Below are 23,050 nucleotides of genomic sequence, written 5' to 3' on the forward strand. Positions count from 1 at the left end.
GCTCCCCCGGGCCGGGTCTTCGTGGTCTGTCCCCAGCGCTCGGCTGCGGATTCCGCAGGTCCAGGCTGGGCGGATGGCCTCCGCATTCGACCCCGGCTACAGAGGCGGCGTCTAAGCGATGCCTTGTCAGGGCAGTTTCTTGTCCCCACGTCTCCCGCTCCTCCGGTTCCTGCGCTGCACCCTTTCCCAGTGACCGTCAGGGCGGCTCCACCGGAGGCCGTGGGCACTACGGCCCCGAGCCTCAGGGGCAGCCCCGACACCCTCGGGCGCCAGAAGGCCTCTCCCGTGACTGCCCTCCGCTCGTGGGCACTTGGAGAGGGGTTCGTGGGAGCAGGTGCGGGCCTCCCAGCCGCCTCCGCGTGGGGACGCGGGCGGAGCCGCGGGGCCGCCGCCCCTCCCGCCGGCCGGCCGGCCACGCCCTCCGCGCGCTCCTCCCCGCGGCGCGGCCTGGCCGGTCCGCCCCACTTCACCTGCGCCCTGACGCGGGACAGGGCGAGGGGGCTGCATGCGGATCGAGGAGCGGGCGGGCCCCAGAGCCCGCGAGCCCCTGTGTCCGCCGACGGGGCCGGGGCCCACCTGGTGAGGCGGGGGCGGCGGCGGCGGCGGCGGCAGCGTCGCGGGCGTCCAGCGCGGCCCTCGCTCGGACAGGCCGGCGGCGAGGGCAGGGCAGGGCAGGGCCCGGGGGCCGGCAGGTGGCGCTGGCGAGCGGGCGCCGCCCCGCGCCGCGCTAGGAAGTGAGCTCAGCGGCGCGCGGGACGCCGGGCGCGCGCACCATGCCCGCCGGGCGGCCCTCGGGCGCGCGGGCGCGGTGCCGGCCCGGCAGGTGGGTCCCGGCGACCCCGCAGCCTTTCCCGCCCGCGGGCTCGGCCGCCGGGCAGCGGATCCCGGACCTGGCAAGCTGCTGAGGTCTGGAAGCCCCTAAGGTCGCCTCGTGGGACCAGAGAGAAGGCAGTCCGGCGGGAGCCACCTCTCGGGGACGCGCCGTCCCGCTCCCACTTTAGGGGGACGGATCCAGGATGGACCCCGGGAGTTGGGAGTCCTGAGTGGGTAGGGCCGGGTTGCTGCCTCTCGGGGGGCCGCTGTAGCCAGCCCGTCCTGGGGAGACGCCACCGGGCCCTGGGCGCCTACGAGCGCAGGCCGCTCCAACCCGAGAGCTGGAGGGGTGGGTTTGCGCCCTGAGAAGGACCCCGAGGCGGGGGCTGGGGGAGGGAGACGGACTTGGACCGCAGCCTGGGGCCCCCAGCCTCGTCCGTCGTCCAGCTCCGAGCTGGGCCGGCAGCTTCCGCGCGGGGCACTTGAGCAAATCTGATCTGATCCGCCAGCGCGCATCCCGGCTCGGCGCGCGCGCGCACCCGGCTCTCCCTCGGGAAGGGAGCGAACAGCCCTGCCTCCTGCTGGGACCCCAGGGCAGGCGCGTTCGCTTTTCACTTCGCCAATCCCAGACACCTGGGGTGCCCTGGGCCGAGCAGCAGGTGCCTGGCGGGAGCCCCGAAGCCAAGCTCGATGGGCTCTCGGCCTCGGGCTGCCCCGAGCACCTGCCCCAAAGGGCTCCGCCTGCACACCTGAGGCCTCGCTGTTCCTTCTTCCCAGGTGCTGTCAGTATTCCCAGCCCGGATGGTCATGGGCGAGTCGGGGAGAGAGGAGTATAAAATCCAGTCTTTTGACGCAGACACCCAGCAGCTGCTGAAGACAGCGCTCAAAGGTGAGCTGAGGTCAGGCGCTGCAGAGGAGGGGCCCCGTGGGGCCAGCGCCTGCAGTGCCAGCATCCCATGTGGGCGCCGGTTCGAGTCCCAGCTGTTCCACTTCCGATCCAGCCCTCTGCTGTGGCTTGGGAAAGCAGGAAAGATGGCCCAAGTGCTTGGGCCCCTGCACCTGCGTGGGAGACCTGGAAGAAGCTCCTGGCTCCTGGCTTCCAAACAGCACAGCTCTGGCCGTTGTGGCCATCTGGGGAGTGGACCGGCAAATGGAAGACCTCTCTCTCTCTTTGTAACTCTTTCCAGTAAATAAATTAATTTAAAAAAGGAGGGCACATGTGGCAGCACGGAGCAGGCTGAGCCTGGGGGTCAGGGAGCGGCCAGCCCTGGTCCTTTGCTTTCTAGAATCGGCGGCGCAGCTCTTTGTGCTGGACAAACCACATGGAGGCCGGCGTTTCGAAGGAGGAGTCGTGGAGTCACCCCTCAGCCTGCAAAGTCTTTCTTCCTTTATTTAAAAAATTTTAATTATTTATTTGAAAGAGTTACAGAGAGACAGAGGCAGAGAGAGGCCTCCCATCCGCTGGTTCACACCCTAGATGGCCACAGTGGCTGGAGCTGCGCCGATCTGAAGCCAGGAGCCAGGAGCTTCCCCCAGGTCTCCCACGCGGGTGCAGGGGCCCAAGCGCTTGGCCCGTCTTTCCTGCTCTCCCAGGCCGCAGCAGAGAGCTGGGTGGGAAGTGGAGCCGCCGGGACTCATGAAGCCGGCGCGCATGTAGGATGCGGGCACTGCAGGCGGCCCGGCAGTCTTTCTCTACACTTAAGTCCCCATGAAAGCAGGGGCCGGTTGCCGCCCTGACGGGCAGGAGGATGGCGCAGTCAGCTTGGCAGAGGTTGCGTCCTGCCTGGCCCCGTGCCTTCCTGCCCAACACTAGGACGTGAGCTTGACTCAGCCCGCCGTTAGCGTGCCCATCACGTGCCCGGCTGAGCCCACGGTGAGGCCCCGCGTGGCCTGCTCTCGCCAGGTTAGTGTGCACGAGCTTTTCCCAGAAGCTGCCGTGGGAGACTCGCTGCCTGGTGTCCGTCCTCAGCCTGCTGCTGGCAAAAGCGTGTCCCAGCTGACGACACCGTCACACCGTCCTTCCTCTCCTGGGCAACCAGGACTCGCGGCTGGAGCTGCCCAGCACACGTGGGGGGCTCAGGTCCTTAGAGGCGGTGCCGAACTCCCTCCTGTCTCCACCCCCAGATCCAGGAGCTGTGGACTTGGACAGAGTGGCCAACGTGATTGTGGACCACTCTCTGCAGGACTGTGTGTTCAGCAAGGAAGCAGGACGCATGTGCTACGCCATCATTCAGGTGGGGGCGGGGGGGCACGGAGCTGCCCCGAGGCAGGTGCTCCCGGAGGGGCAGGAGGCCTGGCCAGCAGCACAGAGGGGCAGAGGGGTGGTTGCCCCGACACCGCCCCTCCCTCACGCTCCTCCCCCCATCTCAGGCTGAGAGTACACAAGCAGGCCAGAGTGTCTTCCGACGGGGACTGCTCAACCGGCTGCAGCAGGAGTACCAGGCCCGGGAGCAGCTGCGCGCGCGCGCTCACTGCAGGCCTGGGTCTGCTACGTCACCTTCATCTGCAACATCTTTGACTACCTGAGGGTGAGGCCCTGGCAGCCACCCCGCGTCCCGAGGCTCAGGCCCCACCGCGGCCACTGAAGCCGCTGCTCCGCCCCCCCTCTCCTCCCACAGGTGAACAACATGCCCATGATGGCCCTGGTGAACCCCGTCTATGACTGCCTCTTCCGGCTGGCCCAGCCCGACAGTCTGAGCACGGAGGAGGAGGTGGGTGGCCCTGGCGCGGAAGGTGTGGAGGTGGGCGGTCTGGCTGAGGGCCTGAGCACTGCCCACAGAGGCCGCTGGGGCAGGAGCCTGGTGGGAGGACCCAAGGGCTGTCAGTTACGGGCAAGCTGCCAAGTCTGGAATTTACCCAGGACCAAGAGCTACTGGCTGGGTGGCTTCCTCCCCGGTAGGAAAGAACGGTGACCCCCACGGCCAGCTGTGGACACAGGTGGCTCAGAAAGCAACCCGAGGCCCTGCGGGCGGGGGTGGTCGAAAGGGGCGAGGCAGCGGCCTGGACCTCGCCCTTGCCCAGCCGGGCCTGCGGACTGGAGGCCCGGGGCCTTGGCTTTGGCGTGGCCAGCACCCGTGGGGTGGTGTGAGCTTGAAGGCGCTCTCGGGCACAGCGTGGCCTGGCCCCCGGTGAGCGCTGCCCGTGCCCTGCAGGTGGACTGCCTGGTGCTGCAGCTGCACCGCGTCGGGGAGCAGCTGGAGAAGATGAACGGGCAGCGCATGGACGAGCTCTTCGTGCTGATCCGGGACGGCTTCCTGCTGCCCCGCGGCCTCAGCTCGCTGGCCCAGCTGCTGCTGCTGGAGGTCATCGAGTTCCGGGCGGCCGGCTGGACGACGACCCCCGCCGCGCACAAGTACTACTACAGCGAGCTGCCCGACTAGGCTGCCTGCCACCGACTGGCCTGGGCTCAGGCTTCCAGACGCTTCCGTCTGCACCTGTGTGTGGCCCGCCCTGAGGAGGCCTCCCCCACCACACGGACACCTTCTCTGACCCCGCCCGCACACGTACTACCATAGAGAGCTGCCCAAGTAGGCTCCGCACCACGGACCGTGGACTGGCTCAGGCTTCTAGACGCTTCCGTCTGCACCTGTGTGTGGCCCGCCCTGAGGAGGCCTCCCCCACCACACAGACGCCTTCTCTGACCCCGCCGTGCAGAGACGAGCAATACTGACCGGCACTGCACTGTGTAACACAGCTCCGCAGCCACCCCGGTGCCTCAGTTTCCCCATCTGTAAAATGGGTAACCACAGCCATCGGGATGATGCTTTGGGTGTCGGGGGCAGAGGCAGAGCACGAGGCGCCATGTTGCACACAGACCACTTTGCACACAGCGTAGCTCCTCCATCTGTTTTAATGAATGGTGGTAGTGGATCTCACGCCACAACAGTTCAGGAGGGAATTTTCTAATAAACCTTTTCAGATATTAAAGCGGCCGCCTCTGTGCCATCCCAAGTCCACTCCGAGCCGGGGGTGCAGAGGACCAGGCCCCGAGTTTCCCGGGTTGAGCCAGATGGGACAGGGAGAGCAGGTTGTGCCCTCCGAGGGGCCTGGCGGGCAGCGGCGTCCTGCCCGGGAGCCGGGCTGGCCCTCAGGAACCGCGTCCTTGAGCCCAGGGGTCCTCCGCCATGGCGGCGGCGGGCCCTACCACCAGCGGTAGTGCGCCAGGGCGCGGTTGGCCTCGGCCATCTTGTGCATCTCCTGCTTGCGCCTGATGACGGGGCCCTGGTTGCGGAAGGCCTCCAGCAGCTCGTGCGACAGCTTCTCCGGCATCAGCGTCCGCCGCTGCTTCTTCTCGCGGCACTCGGTGATCATCCACTTCATGGCCAGGAAGCGGCGGCGGCGCTCAGCCAGCGGCACGGGGACCTGCGTGAGGCGGGACGTGGGGCGGCTGGGCGGAGTCTCCCGTGCGAGAGGCCCCTCCGCGAGTGACCTCGGTGCACTGGGCGGTGCGAGGCTTCAGCCAACGCCAAGCGCTGGCCTCTCGCCAGGCAGACACCATCACCGGCCAGGACGTGTCTGCTGTGGCAACTCAGCCAGCGCGGGCCGCAGGTCCTGAAAACAAGACCTGCTGTCCAGAGTCACCTGGGACGTCCTCGCTCGTGCCGAGGGCCACGCAGACCCTGAGGAGCGTGTCCCCGCCCCCACAGCGTACAGTGCCGCCCCCTGCTCTAGCCCAGGACGTGCAGGACGTGGCCAGGAGAGGGAACCGCACGGGCTATGCCCGCTCTGCTCCCCGAGTTCTGCACGCCGGGCCCTGCCCCCTGTCCTGACCACGCACCTGGTAGAAGTGGCCGCCTCTGAGGATGGGCACCAGCCCGATGACGGGCTCGCAGTTCTTGAGAGCCTGGTGGAAGATGACGTAGGGGTTGCGCTCGATGGTGGCCTGCTCCTCTGCGGAGGCGGCCTGGTACTTCTCGAACTGCTTCCTCTTCACGGCTTCCAGGGTCTGCGAAGGGAGAGGCCAAGGTCTGCTGGCATCCCATACGGGCACAGGTTCGAGTCCCGGCCGCCCCACCTCCTGTCCAGCTCTCTGCTAATGGCCTGGGAAAGCAGTGGAAGATGGTCCAAGTCCTTGGGCCCCTGCACCCACGTGGGAGACCCGGAAGAAGCTCCTGGCTCCTGCCTGGCCCAGCCCCAGTCATTCCGACCATTTGGGGTGTGAACCAGTGGGTGATTTCCGTCTCTCTTTCTCCTTCAAATAAATACATCTTTAAAAACAAAACAGAAACCTCTGCCCAGGCAGCCCCTACCCCGGGTGCAGCCTGCTCAGCTCGCGCCCTGGCCTCTCCTGTCGTCCAGTGGTCCCACCGCACGCTTCCAAGCCCAGAGTTGGTCAGGGCCTCCCCGCCCTGAGAGCGCAGGGTGGACACAGAGGGCCAAGACGTGCGGGGGGAGCGCTGGCTGGCAGCCGCGCCGCCTGGGGCACACCCTGGGGTCCCTGCACACGCGGCTCACCTGCGTCATGAGGGACCTGGCCAGCACCTTGTTGCCGCCTTTCATCATCATGTTGGTGAATTTGCTTCGAGGGGAAACAGCGAGTTTAGCGCCCGAGGCCGCGCCGCGCCCCCTGCCCAGGCGGCCCCACCCCACGGGGTCCCCCCACCTGATCACCGGGTCCTCAAACACGGAGCCGGTGGTCGTGGCCGGCGCGGCTTTGATGAGCTGCGTTTTCCTGAGCTCCCGGTCGTATCTCTCCTCCTCCGTGAGCTCGGCCGCCGGCTTGCGGTAATGCTCCTTCTCGACCCGGGGGTCCCTGTACTCCGGGCCATAGCGGCTCCACCTCACCTGCGTGAGCCTGGGAGGGGCACAAGAGGGCAGGGCCGACCAAAGCTGACCCCACAAACGGCCCAGCCTGACTTAACAATAGGATGGCCGCCACCCCGCCGCTGGCTGCACCTGCACCGCCGCCACCTCTGGGCCTGTTCCCCGAGGGGTAGGGGGCGTTCTCTCACGCAGCCCGGGGAAGTCGCCTCCCCGTCCTGTGCTCGAGGTAAGGCCGCGGCCCCTCCCATCGCCCGGCACACAGGCCGCCCGGGCTCAGCTCCAGCCCGGGAGACCGGATCTGCAGGTGGGCCCCCTGGCACGACCCCAAGTCCCCAAGTCTCCAGGCCACGCAGCCAGGCAGGGGGCGCGGACGCCACAGCAGCGCGCTCCCCGGGCCCCTTCCTTCCCCGCAGGTCCCACTGGGAAGACCCCGGCGGCGCTCGCCAGCCTCTCACCCTGGAAGCCAGCAGGCGGCCGGCCGCACGCCCAGCACCGAGGCCGACCACCCACGCGCAACCTTCGCGGCGCGGGCGGCCATCTTGGCTGGCCACGAGGACCCCGCGGGGCCTGCCCTCGGCGCGCCTGAGCGAGCGACGGGAGACGAGCTGCGCACCCCGCAGGGCTCTACATCTCCCTGTCACACGCTAGTCTCTCACTGCGGCGTCCAAAGAGAGGGGCCACCAGGAAACTCGTCCTCTCGAAATCAGCGGCGGCCCGGCACTGCCGCCGGGGTCGCCGCTCGCGCCTCTCAGGCCCCCATGCAGGCCCCGCCCCGCGCGGCTCGCGCGGCCTCTCGCGAGACTTAGGGCGGCGGGGCCGCCCCGGGCGCCTGCAATATGGCGGAGGCGGAAGGAGAGAGCTTGGAGTCTTGGCTGAGTGAGTACCCGCGGCCGCCTGGGCCCTGTCCTCGAGCCGCCGAGCCGCCCCTGTCCTCATCCCGCGACCCCTCCCCTGGCCCCGCGGCGGCGCCGCCTGGCAGCTCGCGCCTGGCCGCCATCCCGCCGCGAGCATCCCGCGATCACGCCCCTCCCCGCCCGGCCGCCCCGCACTGCCTGGGCTGCGGCGAGTCCTCCCGCTCCCGCGCGCGGCTGCCGGGCCGCGGCTTCGAGCAGAGCGACAGCCGGGTCCTCCGTGCATGGCGCTTTGGGAGCGGGCGGTGGGGCCGCGCCGGGCCTGGGCTCCGGGTCCCCCGGGTCCCCCTCCGGCTTGGGCCTGAAGCTTCGCGGAGTGGCGAGTGCTGCAGCCTCCGGGCTGTGACCGTGTGCTCCTCGGAGGTGACCCCTTCGCCCGGGCCGAGTGCTTGAAGGGACGAGAGTTTTGCTTTTTGCAGAGAGAGCGCTGCCAGAGGCCTTTCTCCCAGAGTGGCTGCAGCACGGCCGAATTGGTGTTGGGGACCCCTGGCCGCCCCCGCACCGACGCTGCAAGGAGATGGGTGCGGCTGAGGCGGCCTGGAGCCGTGGGCCCCGCGGCGCTGCAGGAACCGCCAGGAGGGAGCTGGGGCGGTGGGCTGGAGCCCGTGGCGGCCTCTGGGGCAGCAGCAGACGGGAGGTGGGCTGAGTGCTGCCGTGTGTGGGGTCGTCTGGGTCCTTGGAGCCCACGCCGCTTTCTCCGATGGCCCGATCTTCCGTAACGGAAGCCCTCCCTCCTCGGGAGGTTGACCCAGGCTTGCAGCAGCAGAAAGGGAGAGACCGGTCGGAAGACACGCGAAACCCGCAGGTGCGCGCGGCCGCCGAGGCCCGGAGCTGCTCGCGCGGCTCGCTTCTTTAGGTTCGTTTGCGAGGGCGCCTTTGGTGCCCTGGGAAAGGTGCCTCTTGGCCCCGTCTGTCCTGAGGCGCGTGGGTTTGTGTTGGCTCGGCCCCGGATTGCTGCTTCGTGCCGGTGCGCGCCCCGGGAGGCAGCAGGTGATGGTTTTCGGGGGTGGGGGTCCCTGCGGGGTGGAAGACCCAGAGTGAGTTCCCCTCCTGGCTTCAGCCTGGCACAGCCCCAGCCGTTGCGGGGAACCCACCCACCTGGATGTAACCACGGTGGGGTTAGCTGAGTTCGCAGGTGCTGATGGGCGGAGTGTAGCCGGTGGGTGGAGTTACATGCAGGGTCGGGGTAGATGAGTTACATGCAGGGTGGGGGGTAGATGGGTTACATGCAGGGTGCAGGGGTAGATGAGTTACATGCAGGGTGGGGGTAGATGAGTTACATGCAGGGTGGGGGGTAGATGGGTTACATGCAGGGTGGGGGTAGATGAGTTACATGCAGGGTGTAGATGGGTTACATGCAGGGTGCAGGGGTAGATGAGTTACATGCAGGGTGGGGGGTAGATGGGTTACATGCAGGGTGGGGGTAGATGGGTTACATGCAGGGTGTAGTGGGTAGATGAGTTACATGCAGGGTGGGGGGTAGATGAGTTACATGCAGGGTGGGGGTAGATGAGTTACATGCAGGGTGGGGGGTAGATGAGTTACATGCAGGGTGGGGGGTAGATGAGTTACATGCAGGGTGGGGGTAGATGGGTTACATGCAGGGTGGGGGGTAGTTGAGTTACATGCAGGGTGTAGATGGGTTACATGCAGGGTGTAGTGGGTAGGTGGGGTCTTGTTCTGAGGCAGGAGCCCTCAGCTCAGTGTGAGGCAGTGTCCATGGTAGCTGTAGGGGCTACAGGTGAGACCGGCCTGCGGAGTGTTGTCCCCAGCTGTGTTGGGGTTCTGTGTTGGGGTTGCTTCCAGCCCCGCCCTCGGCGCTCCCGGGAACCGGGAACCGTGGTAACAGTGTACCGCTGCCTGGGGCCTCGCTTCCCCTGCTCGCCCGGGTTATTGCAGCAGCTTCCCCTTGGCCCAGGGCCAGCGCGATCAGTTCTGCATTCTGCTCCTAGCCGGGCACTTGGGCACTTGCTCCTCAGGCCCAGTGCTGGCCCCCACGCACGCCCCCACGCCCCGCCCCTTCCCAGGAGCCCTTCTCCCCTTGCTGAGCTAAATGCCTCAGATGCCTCTCCCTGCGGCGCCTCCTGATGACCTCAGCCCTCTAAGCCCGCCCTCCGTCTGTCCGTCAGTGTGACAAGCACCTGCTCCGGGAGGGGTCGGCTGCCTTCCCTCGGGTGCAGGCAGGGGAAGTGCGGAGATGGCGGATCCTTTCCTCAGGGAGGGAGACCAGGGGCGGGAGAGGGCTCTGGAGGAAGCGGCCTCAGAGGCTGGGGAAGCTGCCCAAGGAAGCCTGGTTGGCGCTGCGGCGGGGACCAGACAGCAGCAGAGGCGGCGGCCGGCCAAGCTGGGATCGCGGCTGCAGGACGGTGGCCCTCCCTCCCATCAGGAGGGCGCGTGTTTTAGGGGGGCGGCTTAGAGTAGAGCTCGGGACGCAAGTGGGCGCACGGCGAGGGCTTCAGGACTGGTGGGGGTGGGTCAGGAGAAAAGGGGTCCTTTACAGCCTGGGGCTGGGGCTGGGGTGCGGGAGCGCTCAGAAGTCAGGTGGGGCCGGTGCTCGGGCCGCCTCTGTCGCTGGGTGCCTTTGAGGCCTTGCTGCCGCGCCTGGGAAAGCCACAGGTGATGGCCCAGCTGCTTGGGCCCCGCCACCCACGTGGGAGACCCTGTGCCCCTCCTGCTTCAGCCTGCCTGTCGTGGCCGTTTGGGGAGTCAACCGGTAGATGAAGGTCTCTCTGGCTCTCCCTCCGCTGCAGCCAGGGTCAGGAGCTCAGTCCAGCCTCCCACAGTGGTGGTGAGGAAGCAGGTTCACCGGGTGTGTGCTAGCGGGCAGCTGGGACCAGAGTCAGTGTCAGACTCGGGCAGTCCAGTGTGGGACTCGGACGTCTTTTTTTTTTTTAATCATTGAAGAGATGGGTCTCCCATCTGCTGGTTCACTCCGCAGGCGACTGTAATGGCCCGGGCTGGGTCAGACAAGCCAGGAGCTTCCTCCAGGTGTCCCACGTGGGTGCCATCTTCTGCTTTTCCCAGGCCGTTAGCATAGCGCTGCATGGGAAGTGGAGCAGCCGGGAAAAGAACCAGCGCCCACAGGGATGCTGGTGTGGCAGGTGGCGGCTTCCCCTGCTACGTCAAGACGAACCACTAGGCCCGACGCCTGCTCTTGGAGCGGCTCCTGCTAGAGCGGGAAGTCGGGAAGGAGTGGAGCTCGCTCTTTGACTCACTTCTGCGCCACGTCACGCTTCCTCACTGTCAGCCTCCCGCACGGTCTCTCTGCTTGTGCTTTGCCGCGGCCCCTGCGGGGTCTGGCCTGCGTGTGCGCAGAGACGGGCGGGGGCCCTCGGCTCCCTTTGCAGCCCGTCCTCGGGTCTGCTCGCTTTCTGAGTCACCTGCCTGTCAGAACGGGGGCGTCGGTGCCGTTCCTGTCCCTGCCTGCCATTTTGGGCTCCCCTGGAGAGGAATTGAGCAGAAAACGCGAGCAGGAGGTCTGGAAGCACAGGACCAGAGGGAGGCTGGAGCCCGGAGTCGGAGCGGAGCCCCGAGGGGGCGGGGTCTGCGCCGCATCGCCTGTGGCCCCGCTGAAGGAGGGTGGCGGGCTCGGAGAGAGCCGGCGGCCCCCGAGGCTCCTTCCAGCCCCCGGCGGGGCGGGGAGCCGGCCGCAGAGCGCAGGAGACCGGCGGGAGTGGAGCGAGGCAGGGCTCTGCTGTGTGCGCGGGGCTCCCGGGGACTGGGGGGGGGGGAAGCGAGATTCCAGGGGAGCTGCCACAGAGGAAAGGAGGCGGGGGTTTTCTGGAAGCAGAAGCGCCTGGCGGGCGGCGGGCGAGTGTCCCCGTTGCCTGTCCCGTGGGGGAGTACGGGCGCTGTTCTCAGGATGCGCCGGGGCGGTCAGGCTCCTCAGACCCTCCTGTGTGGCCTGCAGCGTGCCGGCGTCCCGTGAAAGCGTTCAGTATCTCACGATGGGGCTCGGCTGTGGAGGCGCCAACACCGGCGGGAGGGGGAGCCGGGAGCTCGCGCGGCGCTGCCGGCGGGGTTGCCGGGCGTTGCTTTCCGAATGGCCTCCCCGCTGCAGGAATCTCCCTGCTCAGGGCGCTTGCTAATTCTCCTTCAGGATGGGACACACACCTTCCTCTCACCAGGACCCTAACCCCTCAGAAGCAGCCCCTTTGCAGCCAGGCAGGCGCAGCCCCGCCCGGGTCGCGGCTCCCACGGGCCCCTAGCGCCTCCCTGTGCCGCGGGGCGGGTTCTGCTCGGAGCCCCGGAGCCCTGTTCCAGCAGAGGCACTGCGGGCCCAGTTAGGTCTGGGCGCTCAGCTGGTTTCTTTCTGGTTCATTTGGACCACATTCTCTGAAGGCAGAGAGCAACAGAGAAGGGAGGGGCAGGGGGAGATCTTCCACCCCTGGGTCACGCCCCAGACGCTGCAAGAGCTGGGCCTGGGCCAGGCTGCAGCCAGGAGTCAGGAGCTCTGTCAGGGTCCCCACAAGGGAGGTGGGGCCCTCTGCTGCCTCCCAGGCGGGAGCTAAGCATAGGGGCCAGGGCTCGAACCGTGGGATGGCCGCATTGCGAGCAGCGGCTTAACCCACTGTGCCACGACCCTGGCCAGCTAGTGTTTTTTCAAGTTAGGAAAACACCGGTGGTCGTGAGAACCAGAACCCAGGAGCTTGTAACAGTGCGCCTGGTCAGCGGGGGCTCTGTCATCTGCTCCTAGCCTGTGTGGGAGTCAGGCGCGTGAGTGTTTCAGAGGATGTGCATCTGCAGCTTTGCTGTCTTCCCAAGCTCAGGCAGGACATTTAGCAAACAGCCCGAGCGTTCTCTGCAGGAGGTGGACTGCGACCCCAACCAGACGGGCCCGCGCGGCGCAGCCCTCGGCTGGGCCACCCTCTGAAAGCACAGGTGCTGGGCAGCGGAGGAGGCCCCGAACCACGCCTCAGAGAACTGTTAGCACCTGGACTTCTTTCTTTTGTAAAAAAGCTTTATTCATTCATTTGAAAGGCAGAGTTAGAGGAAGAACTCTTCCATCCTCAGATGGCCGCAACAGCCGGAGCTGGGCCGATCCGGAGCCAGGAGCCAGGAGCTTCTTCCGGGTCTCCCACGTGGGTGCAGGGGCCCAAGGATTTGGGCCATCTTCCACTGCTCTCCCAGGTGCATTAGCAGAAGCTGGGTCAGAAGTGGAGCAGCCGGGACCCGAACTGGTACCCACATGGGATGCCAGCACCACGGGCAGTGGCTTCAGCTGCTACGCTGCGGTACCGACCCCGAGCACCTGGGTTGTAAGCCTTCGGTGACCCTCTGATACCTTCCCAGCGTTTGCCTCTCACTTGACTGTGGAGGCCGTCTGAACTTGAGGCCACGGGAAGGGGCGTTTAGCCTCCCGTGTCTCTGGGCCGGTGTCGCGTAGCGGGTGAGAGACTCCCGAGACTCCTATTGGAGTGCCTGGGTTCGCTCTCTGGCTCCTGGCTCCAGCTTCTGCCGATGCAGACCCCAGGAGGTCGTAGTGATGGCTCCGCTGATCGGGTTCTTGCCACCCAAGTGGGAGGCTTGGACCGAGTTTCCCCTCACCCAGCCGTAGACCAGCTACCCACTGCGGGCGCTGGGAGTGAGCCAGCAGTGGGGGCTCTGTCTGCCTCTCAGAACAGAACAAAGCGTGGTGCTGGTACGAAGCCAGGGAAGCCAGGGTCCTGTTTTGCAGTCCAGGGTGAGACGGACAGCCCGGATGGCCTGAAGGGTCTGCACAGCTGAGGCCTGCAGTGATGAGCCGTGCTGCACCTTCACAGGCGTTAACGCACCAGGAAAGTTGCGTCCTGAAAAATCTCTTTGTAGAGCATGTGTGAGTTTGTGTGTTTTTTGTATATCCTGCTGATGAGGAACCTTTGGCCCAGGGGCCATCGGAAGTCTTGCAGACTGGTTTGGTCTGGCCCCACCAAGGTAGCCGCATGTGGGACTCAAAATTCAGTGAGGCTATAGCAGGCTGATTTTTAAGTTGATTGATCTGTATGGCCCGCAGTGATGTTATAAATATCCAGCTGGCCCTGGGCAGAAAAAGTCCCCTAATGTCCAGCCTGACTCCAGTTTGTCTAGGAAATACTTTAACAGATTTCATTATTTGGAAGACAGAGGTAGAGACCGAGAGGCTGTCCACTGTTCACTCCTTCACTGCTTTTCCAGCTGCGTAAACAGGGAGTGCACTGGAAGTGGAGCAGCCAGGACTCAAACCGACGCTCACGCTGTGCCAGTGACCCAGACAGCAGCTTCCCCTGCTGCACCAGGATGCTGCCTGACACTTTGTTTTTTAAAGATTTGCTCACTTGAGAGAGAACTTCGTCTGCTGGCTCACTCACCAAGCACCTGCGGCCACCAAGGCTGAGCCTGATCCCGTTTGGTCTCCCACGTGGGTGCAGAGGCCCAAACACTGGGGCGTCTTCCACTGCGTCAGGAGTGTGGCACAGCGGGTGAAGCCGCCGCCTACAACACCAGCGTCCCACATGGGTGCCGGCTTGAGGCCTGGCTGCTCCACCTCCCATCAGTTCCCTGCTAATGGTCTGGGAAAAGCAATGGAGGATGGCTCAAGTGTTTGTGCCCCTGCTCCCCACGTGGGAGACCCAGAAGAGGCTCCTGGCTCCTGGCTTTGGCCCGGCCCAGCCTTAGCTGTTTGCAGCCATCTGGGGAATGAACCAGCAGATGGCAGATCTCTCTCCCCTCTTTCTCTTTCTAACTCTGACTTTCAAATAAATAAGTGGAGCAGCGGGGACTAGAACCAGTGCTCATATGGGAACTCATTATGGGATGCCGGTGTCACAAGCAGCAGCTTAACCCTTCGCACCACAGCACTGGGCCTAGGCTGTCCCTGGGTTCCTGCTGTCCCTACTTGGGTGTTTCTGTGTGCATACAGTCATAGCCAAACAACAGCGGTGTGTCTGAGAAACGTGAGGCCAGGCAGCTGACATCCTGGAGTGGACTCACGCCCAGGACTGCTTCAGCATCCCTCGGCCGTAGACTCTTTATTTTTAAATATTTATTTCTTTATTTGAAAGGCAGAGTTACAGAGAGGCAGAGAGAGAGCACGAGCGAGTGGTCTTCCATCCACTGTCCACTCCCCAGATGGCCGCAATGGCCAGAGCTGAGCCAGGCTGAAGCCAGGAGCCAGGAGCTTCTTCCGGGTCTCCCACGTGGGTGCAGGGGCCCAAGGCCTTGGACCATCGTCCACTGCTTTCCCAGGCCACAGCAGAGAGCTGCGTCGGAAGTGGAGCAGCCGGGACTTGAACTGGCGCCCATATGGGATGCCAGCACTGCAGGCTGGGGCTTTACCCGCTACGCCACAGCGCTGACCCCGGCCGTAGACTCTTAGGGGACGGGACCTCTGTTGTATGTGCCTTCCGTCTTTGCCTAAAGCATCGTTAGGTGGTTTGTGAGTGAACCTGTCACCTGTGTCTGTGTTTTCCCATTGATCCTGATCAAGTTCCATGTGGCTGAGAATGTTTCATTTTCAGCTGTAACTTTCACAAAACTGGACAGGAAGCAGTGTTTGTATTTGCCTTGAGTTAGAGAAGAAATTAGGATTTTTTTTTTTTTTAATTTGAAAGTAAGAGTTACAGAGAGAGAGAGGTCGATCTTCTGTCCTCTGGCTCACTCCCCAGGTGGCCGCAACAGCTAGGCCTTGGCCAGGCCCAAGCCAGCAGCTGCATCTGGGATGCCCACATGGTGTCAGGGGCCAGAGCACTCGGGCCATCTTGCACTGCTCTCCCAGGCCGCTGACGGAGCTGGGTCGGTAGTAGAGCAGCTGGGACGCAGACCGGCACCCACATGCGAAGCCCGCGTCACAGGAGGTGGCTTTACCCGCTGCGCTCCAACACTGGCCTCTGGAAGCAAACTAAAACTTTGCCTAGAAATTGTGGCTAAAACTTTGCGTTTCGTCCTCCTTGCTTCCGTAACACTTGACCTCTTTGTTCTGTCCTAAGATAAAGCCACCAATCCTTCCAACCGCCAGGAGGACTGGGAATACATCATTGGCTTCTGTGATCAGATCAACAAAGAGCTTGAAGGGTGAGAGCTGGCTGGTGAGGTGAAAGATGGCCACTGGCATGCCAAGAGGCCCAGCATCCGGGTACTAACACTGGGTCTGCTTGTCCCCCAGGCCACAGATCGCCGTCCGACTGCTTGCCCACAAGATCCAGTCTCCGCAGGAATGGGAGGCGGTCCAGGCCCTGACGGTAGGTCCGCGCCCTCCAGAGATGAGATCCATGCGTCTTCGCCTGCCCGGGCCCTTCCTCGTGCCTCCGTGGGCTCTCGGTAGTACTCAGGCCCAGACATCAGAAAGGCCTGGACAGACCACGTACGTCTAGAACACGTTCAGCTGGCCAGTCCACCGCGTGTGCCGCAGGGCCACGTGAGCCCACGGGCAGGGTGCTGCTGAGGGTTGGAGCGCAGGGCAGCGGCTTGGTCTCCGAGAGACGCCAGCAGAGCTGTGCTGGCTGCGGCGGGGCCAGAGGGAGGGGGTTCCACTCGGGATGTGCGTGCTGCCCGGGGGCCTCTGGTTCCCCCAAGCCAGAGAGCAGCTGAGCTGAGGGTCCCGGTGCTCCCCTCACTCCCTCTGGGCCCGGGAAGACGAGAGCAGAGCTGAGTGCTGCCAGGACCCTCTGTCGTGGCCGCTGCGAAGCCAAGGCCTTGAAGCAGCGATTCCCAGCGCTGACTTCTGTCTCGGGACATTGGGCTGGCGCTGCAGGTATCTGTCTTGCCAGAGGGCAGAGGGCAGGGTGCTGCTGGCCCCTGGCACATGAAGGCAGGGGTGCTGTCAGCCCCCGGCCGTGACCCTGCCTTAGCACCCGGGAGCCGCAGGGGGGCTTTGGGAGGTGCACCCCCCAAGCTGTGCAGGTGCTCAAGGCACAGGACAGGAGGTGGGGAAGTAAACGAAGGACAGGAGGTGGGGAAGTAAACGAAGGGCAGGAGGAGGAACAGTGTCGCGCCAGTCGGGGCGTGTGGGCCCTGCCCCGGGCCTGTTTCCTGTGTACAAGATGCACGCACAGTCCTTGAGGGAGACACCACGCAGCGTACCCAGCGCGCCCAGCTGTGGCCATTTGTCCTCCGCGCGGGGTTGGGCTGCGGGGGGTGAGTGAGTCGCGCTGCGCTGTGCTGGCGGAGGCCCGGCTCGCCCCGCTCCCTCCCCAGGAGCACCCGCTCGCTGCTGTCCGGTCCGGTCCCGGCCCAGAGCCAGCCCTCACGGAGCCCCTCTGTGGCCGCAGGTACTGGAGGCGTGCATGAAGAACTGTGGGAGGAGATTCCATAACGAAGTGGGGAAGTTCCGTTTTCTGAATGAGTTAATCAAAGTCGTCTCCCCAAAGGTCAGTCAGCAGCGGGACCCGGGTGGGTCTCCTGTCTCCTGTCCTGCTCGCTCTCCTGTCCATGCAGCTGAGACCCTGTGCCCTGTCCTTGCAGAGCTAGGCCCTGGAGGGAACAGGCTGACCAAACAGGCCACAGGACCAGGCAGCCTTCTCTGGTGGGCCCCCAGCCTGAATGTGAGAGGTGACACCGCAGAGGCTGGGTGCAGGCCCAGGGGGGGCTGGCAGAGCGAGGGACCTCGGGCTCCTGGCACTGTAGCGGGGACCACCTCCTGTTGTGCGCTCAGGGCACCCACTTGAAGCAAGCGTTCTGAACGCTTCGGCCAAGCCGTGCACAGAAACAGTGGCCGCGTCCCGGCCCCTCCTGGTAGCAGACTATCCGGTGGCTGCAGCCATGCCACCTGTCTCGTGTGCCGCGACACCTGCTGGGGTTTTCTAACGTTATTTATTTTCATCTACTTGCAAGGCAGAGTGAGAGAGAGACATCTCCCACCCACTGGCTCAGGCCCTCCGTCTGGGTCCCTGTGTGGTGGGCAGGAACCCGAGAACCTGTGCCGCCCTCTGCTGCCTCCTGAGCACGTTCGGAGGGAGCTGGCTCGGGGGCTCCGTGGCTGGGACTCCAGCCGGGGCTCCGATACGGGGCGCTGGGCTCTGCACCCCGGCCCTGCTGGCTTTGAGTAGGCTTGTGGGCAGCTACGTCATTGCCGGGAGGAGACCAGGCGGTTCTCTGGGCCTCCCAACTGCGGTTACCAGGTTCTCCCATTCCCTTCTGCCTCTCAGTACCTGGGGGACAGGGTGTCTGAGAAAGTGAAGACCAAGGTCGTCGAGCTGCTGTACAGCTGGACGCTGGCCCTGCCGGAGGAGGCCAAGGTCAAGGATGCCTACCAGATGCTGAAGAGGCAGGGTACGTGTCCTCGCCTCGGCTGCCCAGGGGGTGCTGGGCCCCCGAGTGCCTCCCTTCCTCTTCCTGCACGGAACAGCGTTTGTCCTCGGGGCAGAGCCAGCTGGCACGTCGGCGGGGTGATGGGCGGCGAGCTCCTCCCCGGCTCCCAGCTGCAGGCTGTCACGGACGTGGCCCTCTGGCCTGAGGAGGGGTGACCGGTGCCCAAGCCTGAGCGCACTGTGCCCCCCGCACCCCCTTTCAGGCATCGTGCAGTGCGACCCGCCCGTCCCCGTGGACAGGACGCTGATCCCCTCCCCACCACCTCGTCCCAGAAACCCTGTTTTTGATGATGAGGAGAAGTCGAAGGTACAGTACGTGCTGGGGTGGGGGTTTCCTTGGCCTCCGGAGGGGGAGGGTGCTACCTGTCTTCACCTTTAATCTCCCTCTTCCAGCTCTTAGCCAAGCTACTGAGAAGCAAAAATCCAGATGACCTGCAAGAGGCCAACAAGCTCATCAAGTCCATGGTGAAGGAAGTGAGTGCGCCCGGGGCCCGGGGACAGTCCCCCAGACGTGAGGCCCGCCTCGTTCTCCTGCCGCCAGCCCTCACCTGGAGGGACCGAGCTCCCGGGCGTGCAGTGGGGGGCTGGGGCTGCTAACTGCGTTAGGCTTGAGGCCTGTGGCCCCAGGAAGCAGCTGGCGAGGCCTCGGGCCCATCAGGGGGCAGGGAGGCGGCCCCCTGAGCGCGCTCTGGGTCTCCGTGCGCAGGACGAGGCGCGGGTGCGGAAGGCCACGGAGCGCCTGCACGCCCTGGAGGAGGTGAGCAACAACGTGAAGCTGCTGCAGGAGATGCTGCTGCACTACAGCCACGAGGACTCCTCGGACGGCGACCGGGAGCTCATGAAGGTCGGCCCCGGCCGGGCCCCGCCCGCCCCCGCACTCCCCGCCAACTGTCCTGACGGCCTCGGGCCGTCCGTCGGAGCTTCCCCAGGCCCCTGACGCGGTGGCCAAGCCAGCCCGGAGGCCCTTGCGGCTGTGCCGATGCCTTGGGGACATGGTGTGCTAGCAGCTGGCACCGGGCCTGTGCTGTGGTCCCAGCGCTGGCAGTGACTGACCCTGGCACCTGGGGACGCCCCTCGCTTGCTGGGCGTGAGCACCGACCCGGTGACGGCCGCGGGCCTCTGGGATGTGGACGTCTGGTCTCTTCCAGGAGCTGTTCGATCGGTGTGAGAACAAGAGGCGCACGTTGTTTAAACTGGCCAGCGAGACAGAGGACAACGACAACAGCCTGGGTGAGTGGGAAGCAGAGTCGGCAGGACTAGGAGTTCTGTCGTCACAGCCGGGAGTCAGGAGTCTCTCTCGTCCACTCTAGGCGACATCCTGCAGGCCAGTGACAACCTCTCCCGCGTCATCAGCTCTTACAAAAGAGTTATGGAGGGACAGGCCATCAACGGGGAGGTGGCCGTCTCAACCCTGCCTGACAGCGAAGGTACCTGTCCGGCTCCCGTCCTGAGCCCCCACTCCCTGCCGAGAGCTGTAGGTGCGGGGGTCCGTGTGCATTCCTGCGGGGCCTGAGGGCTCTCCGCCAGCTTGAGCCCAGGAGACACAGTGCGCATGTCCTGCCTGCCCTTAGCGTGCCCTGGCTCAGGCCCGCAGTTGGAGCCCTAGCTTCCGCCTCCAGGTCTGACCGGTCATTCCTGCCTGTCCTCCCACCCTTGCCTCGTCAGGAAACAGCCTCTCCAGCAACCAAGGCACACTCATCGACCTCGCTGAGTTGGAGACACCAAACAGTGCCTCCCCAGCACCAGCCCTGGCACCTGCCCCGCCCTCCTTGGATATCCCCGTCCTCCCTCCGCCCCCCCAGACCTCGGCGCCCCTGCGGAGCCGCTCCTCCAGCCATGCCGAGGCCCCCTCGGGGCCCAGCAGCACCAGCAATGCCCTCTCGTTGCTGGACGAGGAGCTGCTCTGCCTGGGTAGGTCCCTCTGGATCCCGGCACAGGCCAGAGCTGCCCGCGGGGCTCGGGGGTGGGAGGCGGGGCAGGGGCAGTCACAGTCAGTGTCCCTGAAGGCCACAGGGCAGTCTTCTCAGGCCATGGACTGTGATGCTCTGCTGCCTCTCCTGGGGACCCCCTGACCCTCTGACCCTCCAGTGATGACTGAAAGCGATCCTGTCCCTTCCGGTGGCTGCCTGGACGCCTCTCCACGCCTTTACCCGGTGGGGTCACGTGACCCTTCCTTAGCCAGATGAGGTCTGGGGCCGCCCGAACCCAGAGCCGCCTCTGGCAGCACTTCCTTCTGTCCTCAGGCCTCGCTGACCCAGCGCCCAGTGTGCCTCCCAGAGAGTCAGCTGGGAGAAGCCAGTGGCACCTGTTCCAGGTAGGGAAGCCACAGGGACCTCCCTGAGGGCTCGAGCACCCCCACGCCCGGCGTCCTCCTCCCAACCCGTCCCTGCTGCAGTCAGCCAGAGGCTGTGCTGGCTCCGCCCTCCAGCACCTCCTTGACTGGGAACGTGGTGGCCCCAGGGGCCTCTCTGGCCTTGGCGCTGGAGGACTGGCAGGGCTGGGGAGGGGAGCTGGGCCCCTGCCGCTGGCCCTCCAGCCCTTTTCCCTTGCCCACAGAGTGAACGGTGCGACCTGGACTTCTTCAGCCCTCGGCCGGCCACTGGCGCCTGCTGCTCCCCCGAGGGGCCGCTGCTCCAGCCCTCGGTCCCCACCGCCAGCTCTCCCTTCCCAGCTCCTGTGGTCCCGGCCCGCGCTCCTACCCCCAGCGCAGGCTCCTTCTTATTCGCTACTGGACTGGACCCAGCTTTGGCTCTAAAGGCTGAGCCCCAAGCCCCCGAGTACCAAGGCGTAGCTCCCCGGGACAGCGCCCTGCACCACCTGGATGCCCTCGATCAGCTGTTGGAGGAGGCCAAAGTGTAAAATGAATGGGAGAAGAGGTGGGGGTGCTGAAGGTCGGGTCTGCTTACAGCAGAACCAGAGGCCAGGCTGGACGGCCCGTGTGGTGAGGCCGCGGCTGCTCTCACCTCCTTGCCCTTTGTCTCCCAGGACCTCGGGCCTGGTGAAACCCAGTTCCTGCTTTCCCTCCAAGGCTGCTGCCCCCGCTCCGGTCCCCACCAGCACTCCAGCCAGGCCGCTCCCGCCTTTCTCCACGGGGCCAGGCAGCCCTGTGAAAGTGCCCGAGCTCTCCCTGGCCAGCGTCCATGTGCCCCTGGAATCCATCAAGCCTAGTAGGTGCTGGGGCTCGAGCCGGGGAGGGAGTGGGGGGTGTGCAGGCGCTCCTGTGGAGGTTGGCAGACCGAGCCGTCTGCGGGGGCCGGTGTGGCCCCTCCCTGCCTGGCACCTGCAGCTCTTCCTTCACACCCGCGTGCCCTCTTGCAGGCAGTGCCCTTCCCGTGACAGCCTATGATAAAAATGGCTTCCGCATCCTCTTCCACTTTGCCAAGGAATGCCCCCCTGGACGGCCTGACGTGCTGGTGGTGGTGGTGTCCATGCTGAACACAGCTCCCCTGCCGGTCAAGAGCATCGTCCTGCAGGCTGCCGTGCCCAAGGTACCCCGCTCTACTGAACCCCCTGCAGTGAGACCCTCCGGCCAGCAGGTGGCAGTGTGTCCACTGGGAGCGACCTGGTTCCAGCGGGCACCTGCCAGCTCCCCTCACCAGCTTTTCTCACTCCCCAGTCGATGAAAGTGAAGCTGCAGCCGCCCTCTGGAACAGAGCTCTCCCCCTTCAGCCCCGTCCAGCCCCCTGCAGCCATCACCCAGGTCATGCTGCTGGCCAACCCTCTCAAGGTGGGCAGGGGACGCCCCAGGTCAGGCAGAGTGCGGGTGGGGTTCCACGGACCAGGACTGTCGGAGGAGAAGCCTTCCCCTGGGAGAGAGCTCACCCGTGCCCTCTGTCCCAGGAGAAGGTGCGGCTTCGCTACAGGCTGATGTTCACCCTCGGGGAACAGCTGAGCACGGAGGTGGGCGAGGTCGACCAGTTCCCTCCTGTGGAGCAGTGGGGGAACCTGTGACCACAGAGGACGCTGCTTCTCCACTTGGAAGCCAGGCGGGCTGCCCAGGACGGGAGGGCCTGGTCTGGGCTCTGCTCACCCTGGGGACAGCTTGTCGCCGCGACCAGGGGCCCTGGGCCACTGCTGGGAGCCAAGCTGCTGCTGATCTGTCCTCCTGGGGCTCCTAAAGGACCTGTTTTATCTACCTGTGTGACTCGAAGTGGCCATACACGTGAGGGCGGGCACGGCTGTCCTGGGTTTGGAGCAGGTTTCCCCCTTTTCACGGCCCTCCCCGCCGTCCCAGGGAGGGTCTCAAAGGTCAGACTGTGAAGGCACTTCCCTGCAGGCAGGTTCCCCTGCCCCCCTCCTGGGAGGGGGAGCTGTGTGACTTCCAGGCCGGTCTCCTGTGGGCAGCAGCATCCAGGGACAGCCACCAGGTGGCGCGCCGTGCACCGTGTCCCTGGTGGTGGTGGCCGGCTGTGTCCCACGGACATCACAGCAGAACCCAGAGCCAGTGTAGTGGAGAACATGGTGTCGGGACAGCCTAGAGGTGTCACCCCTCCCCCAGAAACAGGAACTCGATTGTGTGGGAAGCGTGCCTCCTGCGCGGGCACGGGCCATCCTACTCACTACCTCTTGCTTGGCATGAACTAAACTGCTCCCCTCCCCGCGAAGCCTCTCAGGGGAGAACGGTTCCCACCTGCGTCTGCTTTGGCCTCCCCTCATCCCACCAGTGGCATGTGCCGTGGCGCCCAGGGTTGGACACAGGAGACCTCAGGTCGCATTGCACGGCCCCGAGACTGACCGTGCTCGGGCTCCTGAGGGCAGGGTCACTCGTGCTCGCCACCTCAGTGCCGTCTGGCCAGGAGAGAGGACACAGAACCCCCAGCTGCTGTGGCGGCTCGGGAAAGGCCCTCCTGGGTGAGGAGCCCCCCTCCCTGACCCCTGCCGCGCCCCCTCGCCGGCTTCAGCAAGCAGGTGTCACTGCTGCCCGAGCACAGCTTCCCAGAGACTGGCCGCAGCCCTGGGAGCACCCAGATCCACGCGGAAGCGGACATTAAATTGTTCACGAGTGTCACCCCACTGGTGAATCACTGCTTCGTGTACTGGACAGGTCAGCCCTGCTGCATGTGCAATAAAAGCATCCCCACCCTCCCTGGAATCCGCATCCGGCGCCCATCAGGCCAAGCAGGGCGGGGTAGCCACCACGTGTACGTCCTAATACAGACGACAGCCTACGCTGTCATCGGTGTCTCCTCCAAAGGCAGACGTTCTTCGCCACTGCTTTTTAGGAAACTTAACTTGGGGTGTCTTCCCTGAGGAGATGGGGAGAGAGTTCCACATGGAAGAGAATACAGAACTAGCGTTTTC

At 65.3% G+C, this 23,050-nt stretch overlaps 3 protein-coding genes across 6 annotated transcripts; 2 read left to right on the top strand and 1 right to left on the bottom strand.

Annotated features, from left to right (window-relative positions):
* Positions 1-691: 691 nt before the first annotated feature.
* On the top strand, positions 692-4,740 carry MIF4GD (MIF4G domain containing). The gene is given in 7 exon segments (XM_008250967.5): positions 692-823; positions 1,591-1,702; positions 2,938-3,047; positions 3,184-3,270; positions 3,273-3,341; positions 3,432-3,524; positions 3,966-4,740. Coding segments are annotated over 6 exon segments (675 nt in total). The 5' UTR covers positions 692-823; positions 1,591-1,614; the 3' UTR covers positions 4,194-4,740.
* MRPS7 (mitochondrial ribosomal protein S7) lies at positions 4,646-7,136 on the bottom strand. The gene is made up of 5 exons (XM_002722942.6): positions 7,032-7,136; positions 6,416-6,607; positions 6,268-6,331; positions 5,591-5,758; positions 4,646-5,175 (listed from the first exon to the last, which is right to left on the bottom strand). The coding sequence occupies exons 1-5, from the start codon at positions 7,112-7,114 to the stop codon at positions 4,954-4,956; spliced, it is 729 nt and encodes a 242-aa protein (XP_002722988.1). The 5' UTR covers positions 7,115-7,136; the 3' UTR covers positions 4,646-4,953.
* Positions 7,137-7,314: 178 nt separating this feature from the next.
* On the top strand, positions 7,315-22,841 carry GGA3 (golgi associated, gamma adaptin ear containing, ARF binding protein 3). 4 transcript variants are annotated; one of them, XR_016224074.1, is made up of 17 exons: positions 7,315-7,452; positions 15,431-15,515; positions 15,607-15,682; positions 16,712-16,810; positions 17,588-17,711; positions 17,953-18,056; positions 18,143-18,223; positions 18,456-18,593; positions 18,898-18,979; positions 19,060-19,176; positions 19,415-19,660; positions 19,993-20,063; positions 20,306-20,625; positions 20,735-20,916; positions 21,068-21,237; positions 21,366-21,476; positions 21,590-22,841. XR_016224074.1 is itself a non-coding variant. In XM_002722943.6 (17 exons), the coding sequence occupies exons 1-17, from the start codon at positions 7,413-7,415 to the stop codon at positions 21,698-21,700; spliced, it is 2,136 nt and encodes a 711-aa protein (XP_002722989.3). In that variant the 5' UTR covers positions 7,315-7,412; the 3' UTR covers positions 21,701-22,841. The 4 variants fall into 4 exon arrangements, 1 of the variants encoding a protein (XP_002722989.3); XR_016224075.1 differs by having other exon boundaries at positions 21,133-21,237; XR_011383357.2 differs by having other exon boundaries at positions 20,306-20,604; positions 21,133-21,237.
* The last annotated feature ends 209 nt before the right edge of the window (positions 22,842-23,050 follow it).

Source organism: Oryctolagus cuniculus, chromosome 17 (assembly GCF_051225735.1).
Source record: "Oryctolagus cuniculus isolate XC-2025 breed Fujian yellow rabbit chromosome 17, ASM5122573v1, whole genome shotgun sequence".
Classification (NCBI taxonomy): Eukaryota; Metazoa; Chordata; class Mammalia; order Lagomorpha; family Leporidae; genus Oryctolagus; species Oryctolagus cuniculus.

Coding starts and splice junctions, on each gene's coding strand:
- MRPS7 (XM_002722942.6), bottom strand. CDS start 7,114: ATGGCCGCCCGCGCCGCGAAGGTTGCGCGTGGGTGGTCGGCCTCGGTG. Junction 6,608..7,031: donor GCCGCCTGCTGGCTTCCAGG/GTGAGAGGCTGG, acceptor TGCCCCTCCCAG/GCTCACGCAGGTGAGGTGGA. Junction 6,332..6,415: donor TTTGAGGACCCGGTGATCAG/GTGGGGGGACCC, acceptor TTCCCCTCGAAG/CAAATTCACCAACATGATGA.
- GGA3 (XM_002722943.6), top strand. CDS start 7,413: ATGGCGGAGGCGGAAGGAGAGAGCTTGGAGTCTTGGCTGA. Junction 16,811..17,587: donor TCAAAGTCGTCTCCCCAAAG/GTCAGTCAGCAG, acceptor TCTGCCTCTCAG/TACCTGGGGGACAGGGTGTC. Junction 21,477..21,589: donor TGCTGGCCAACCCTCTCAAG/GTGGGCAGGGGA, acceptor CCTCTGTCCCAG/GAGAAGGTGCGGCTTCGCTA.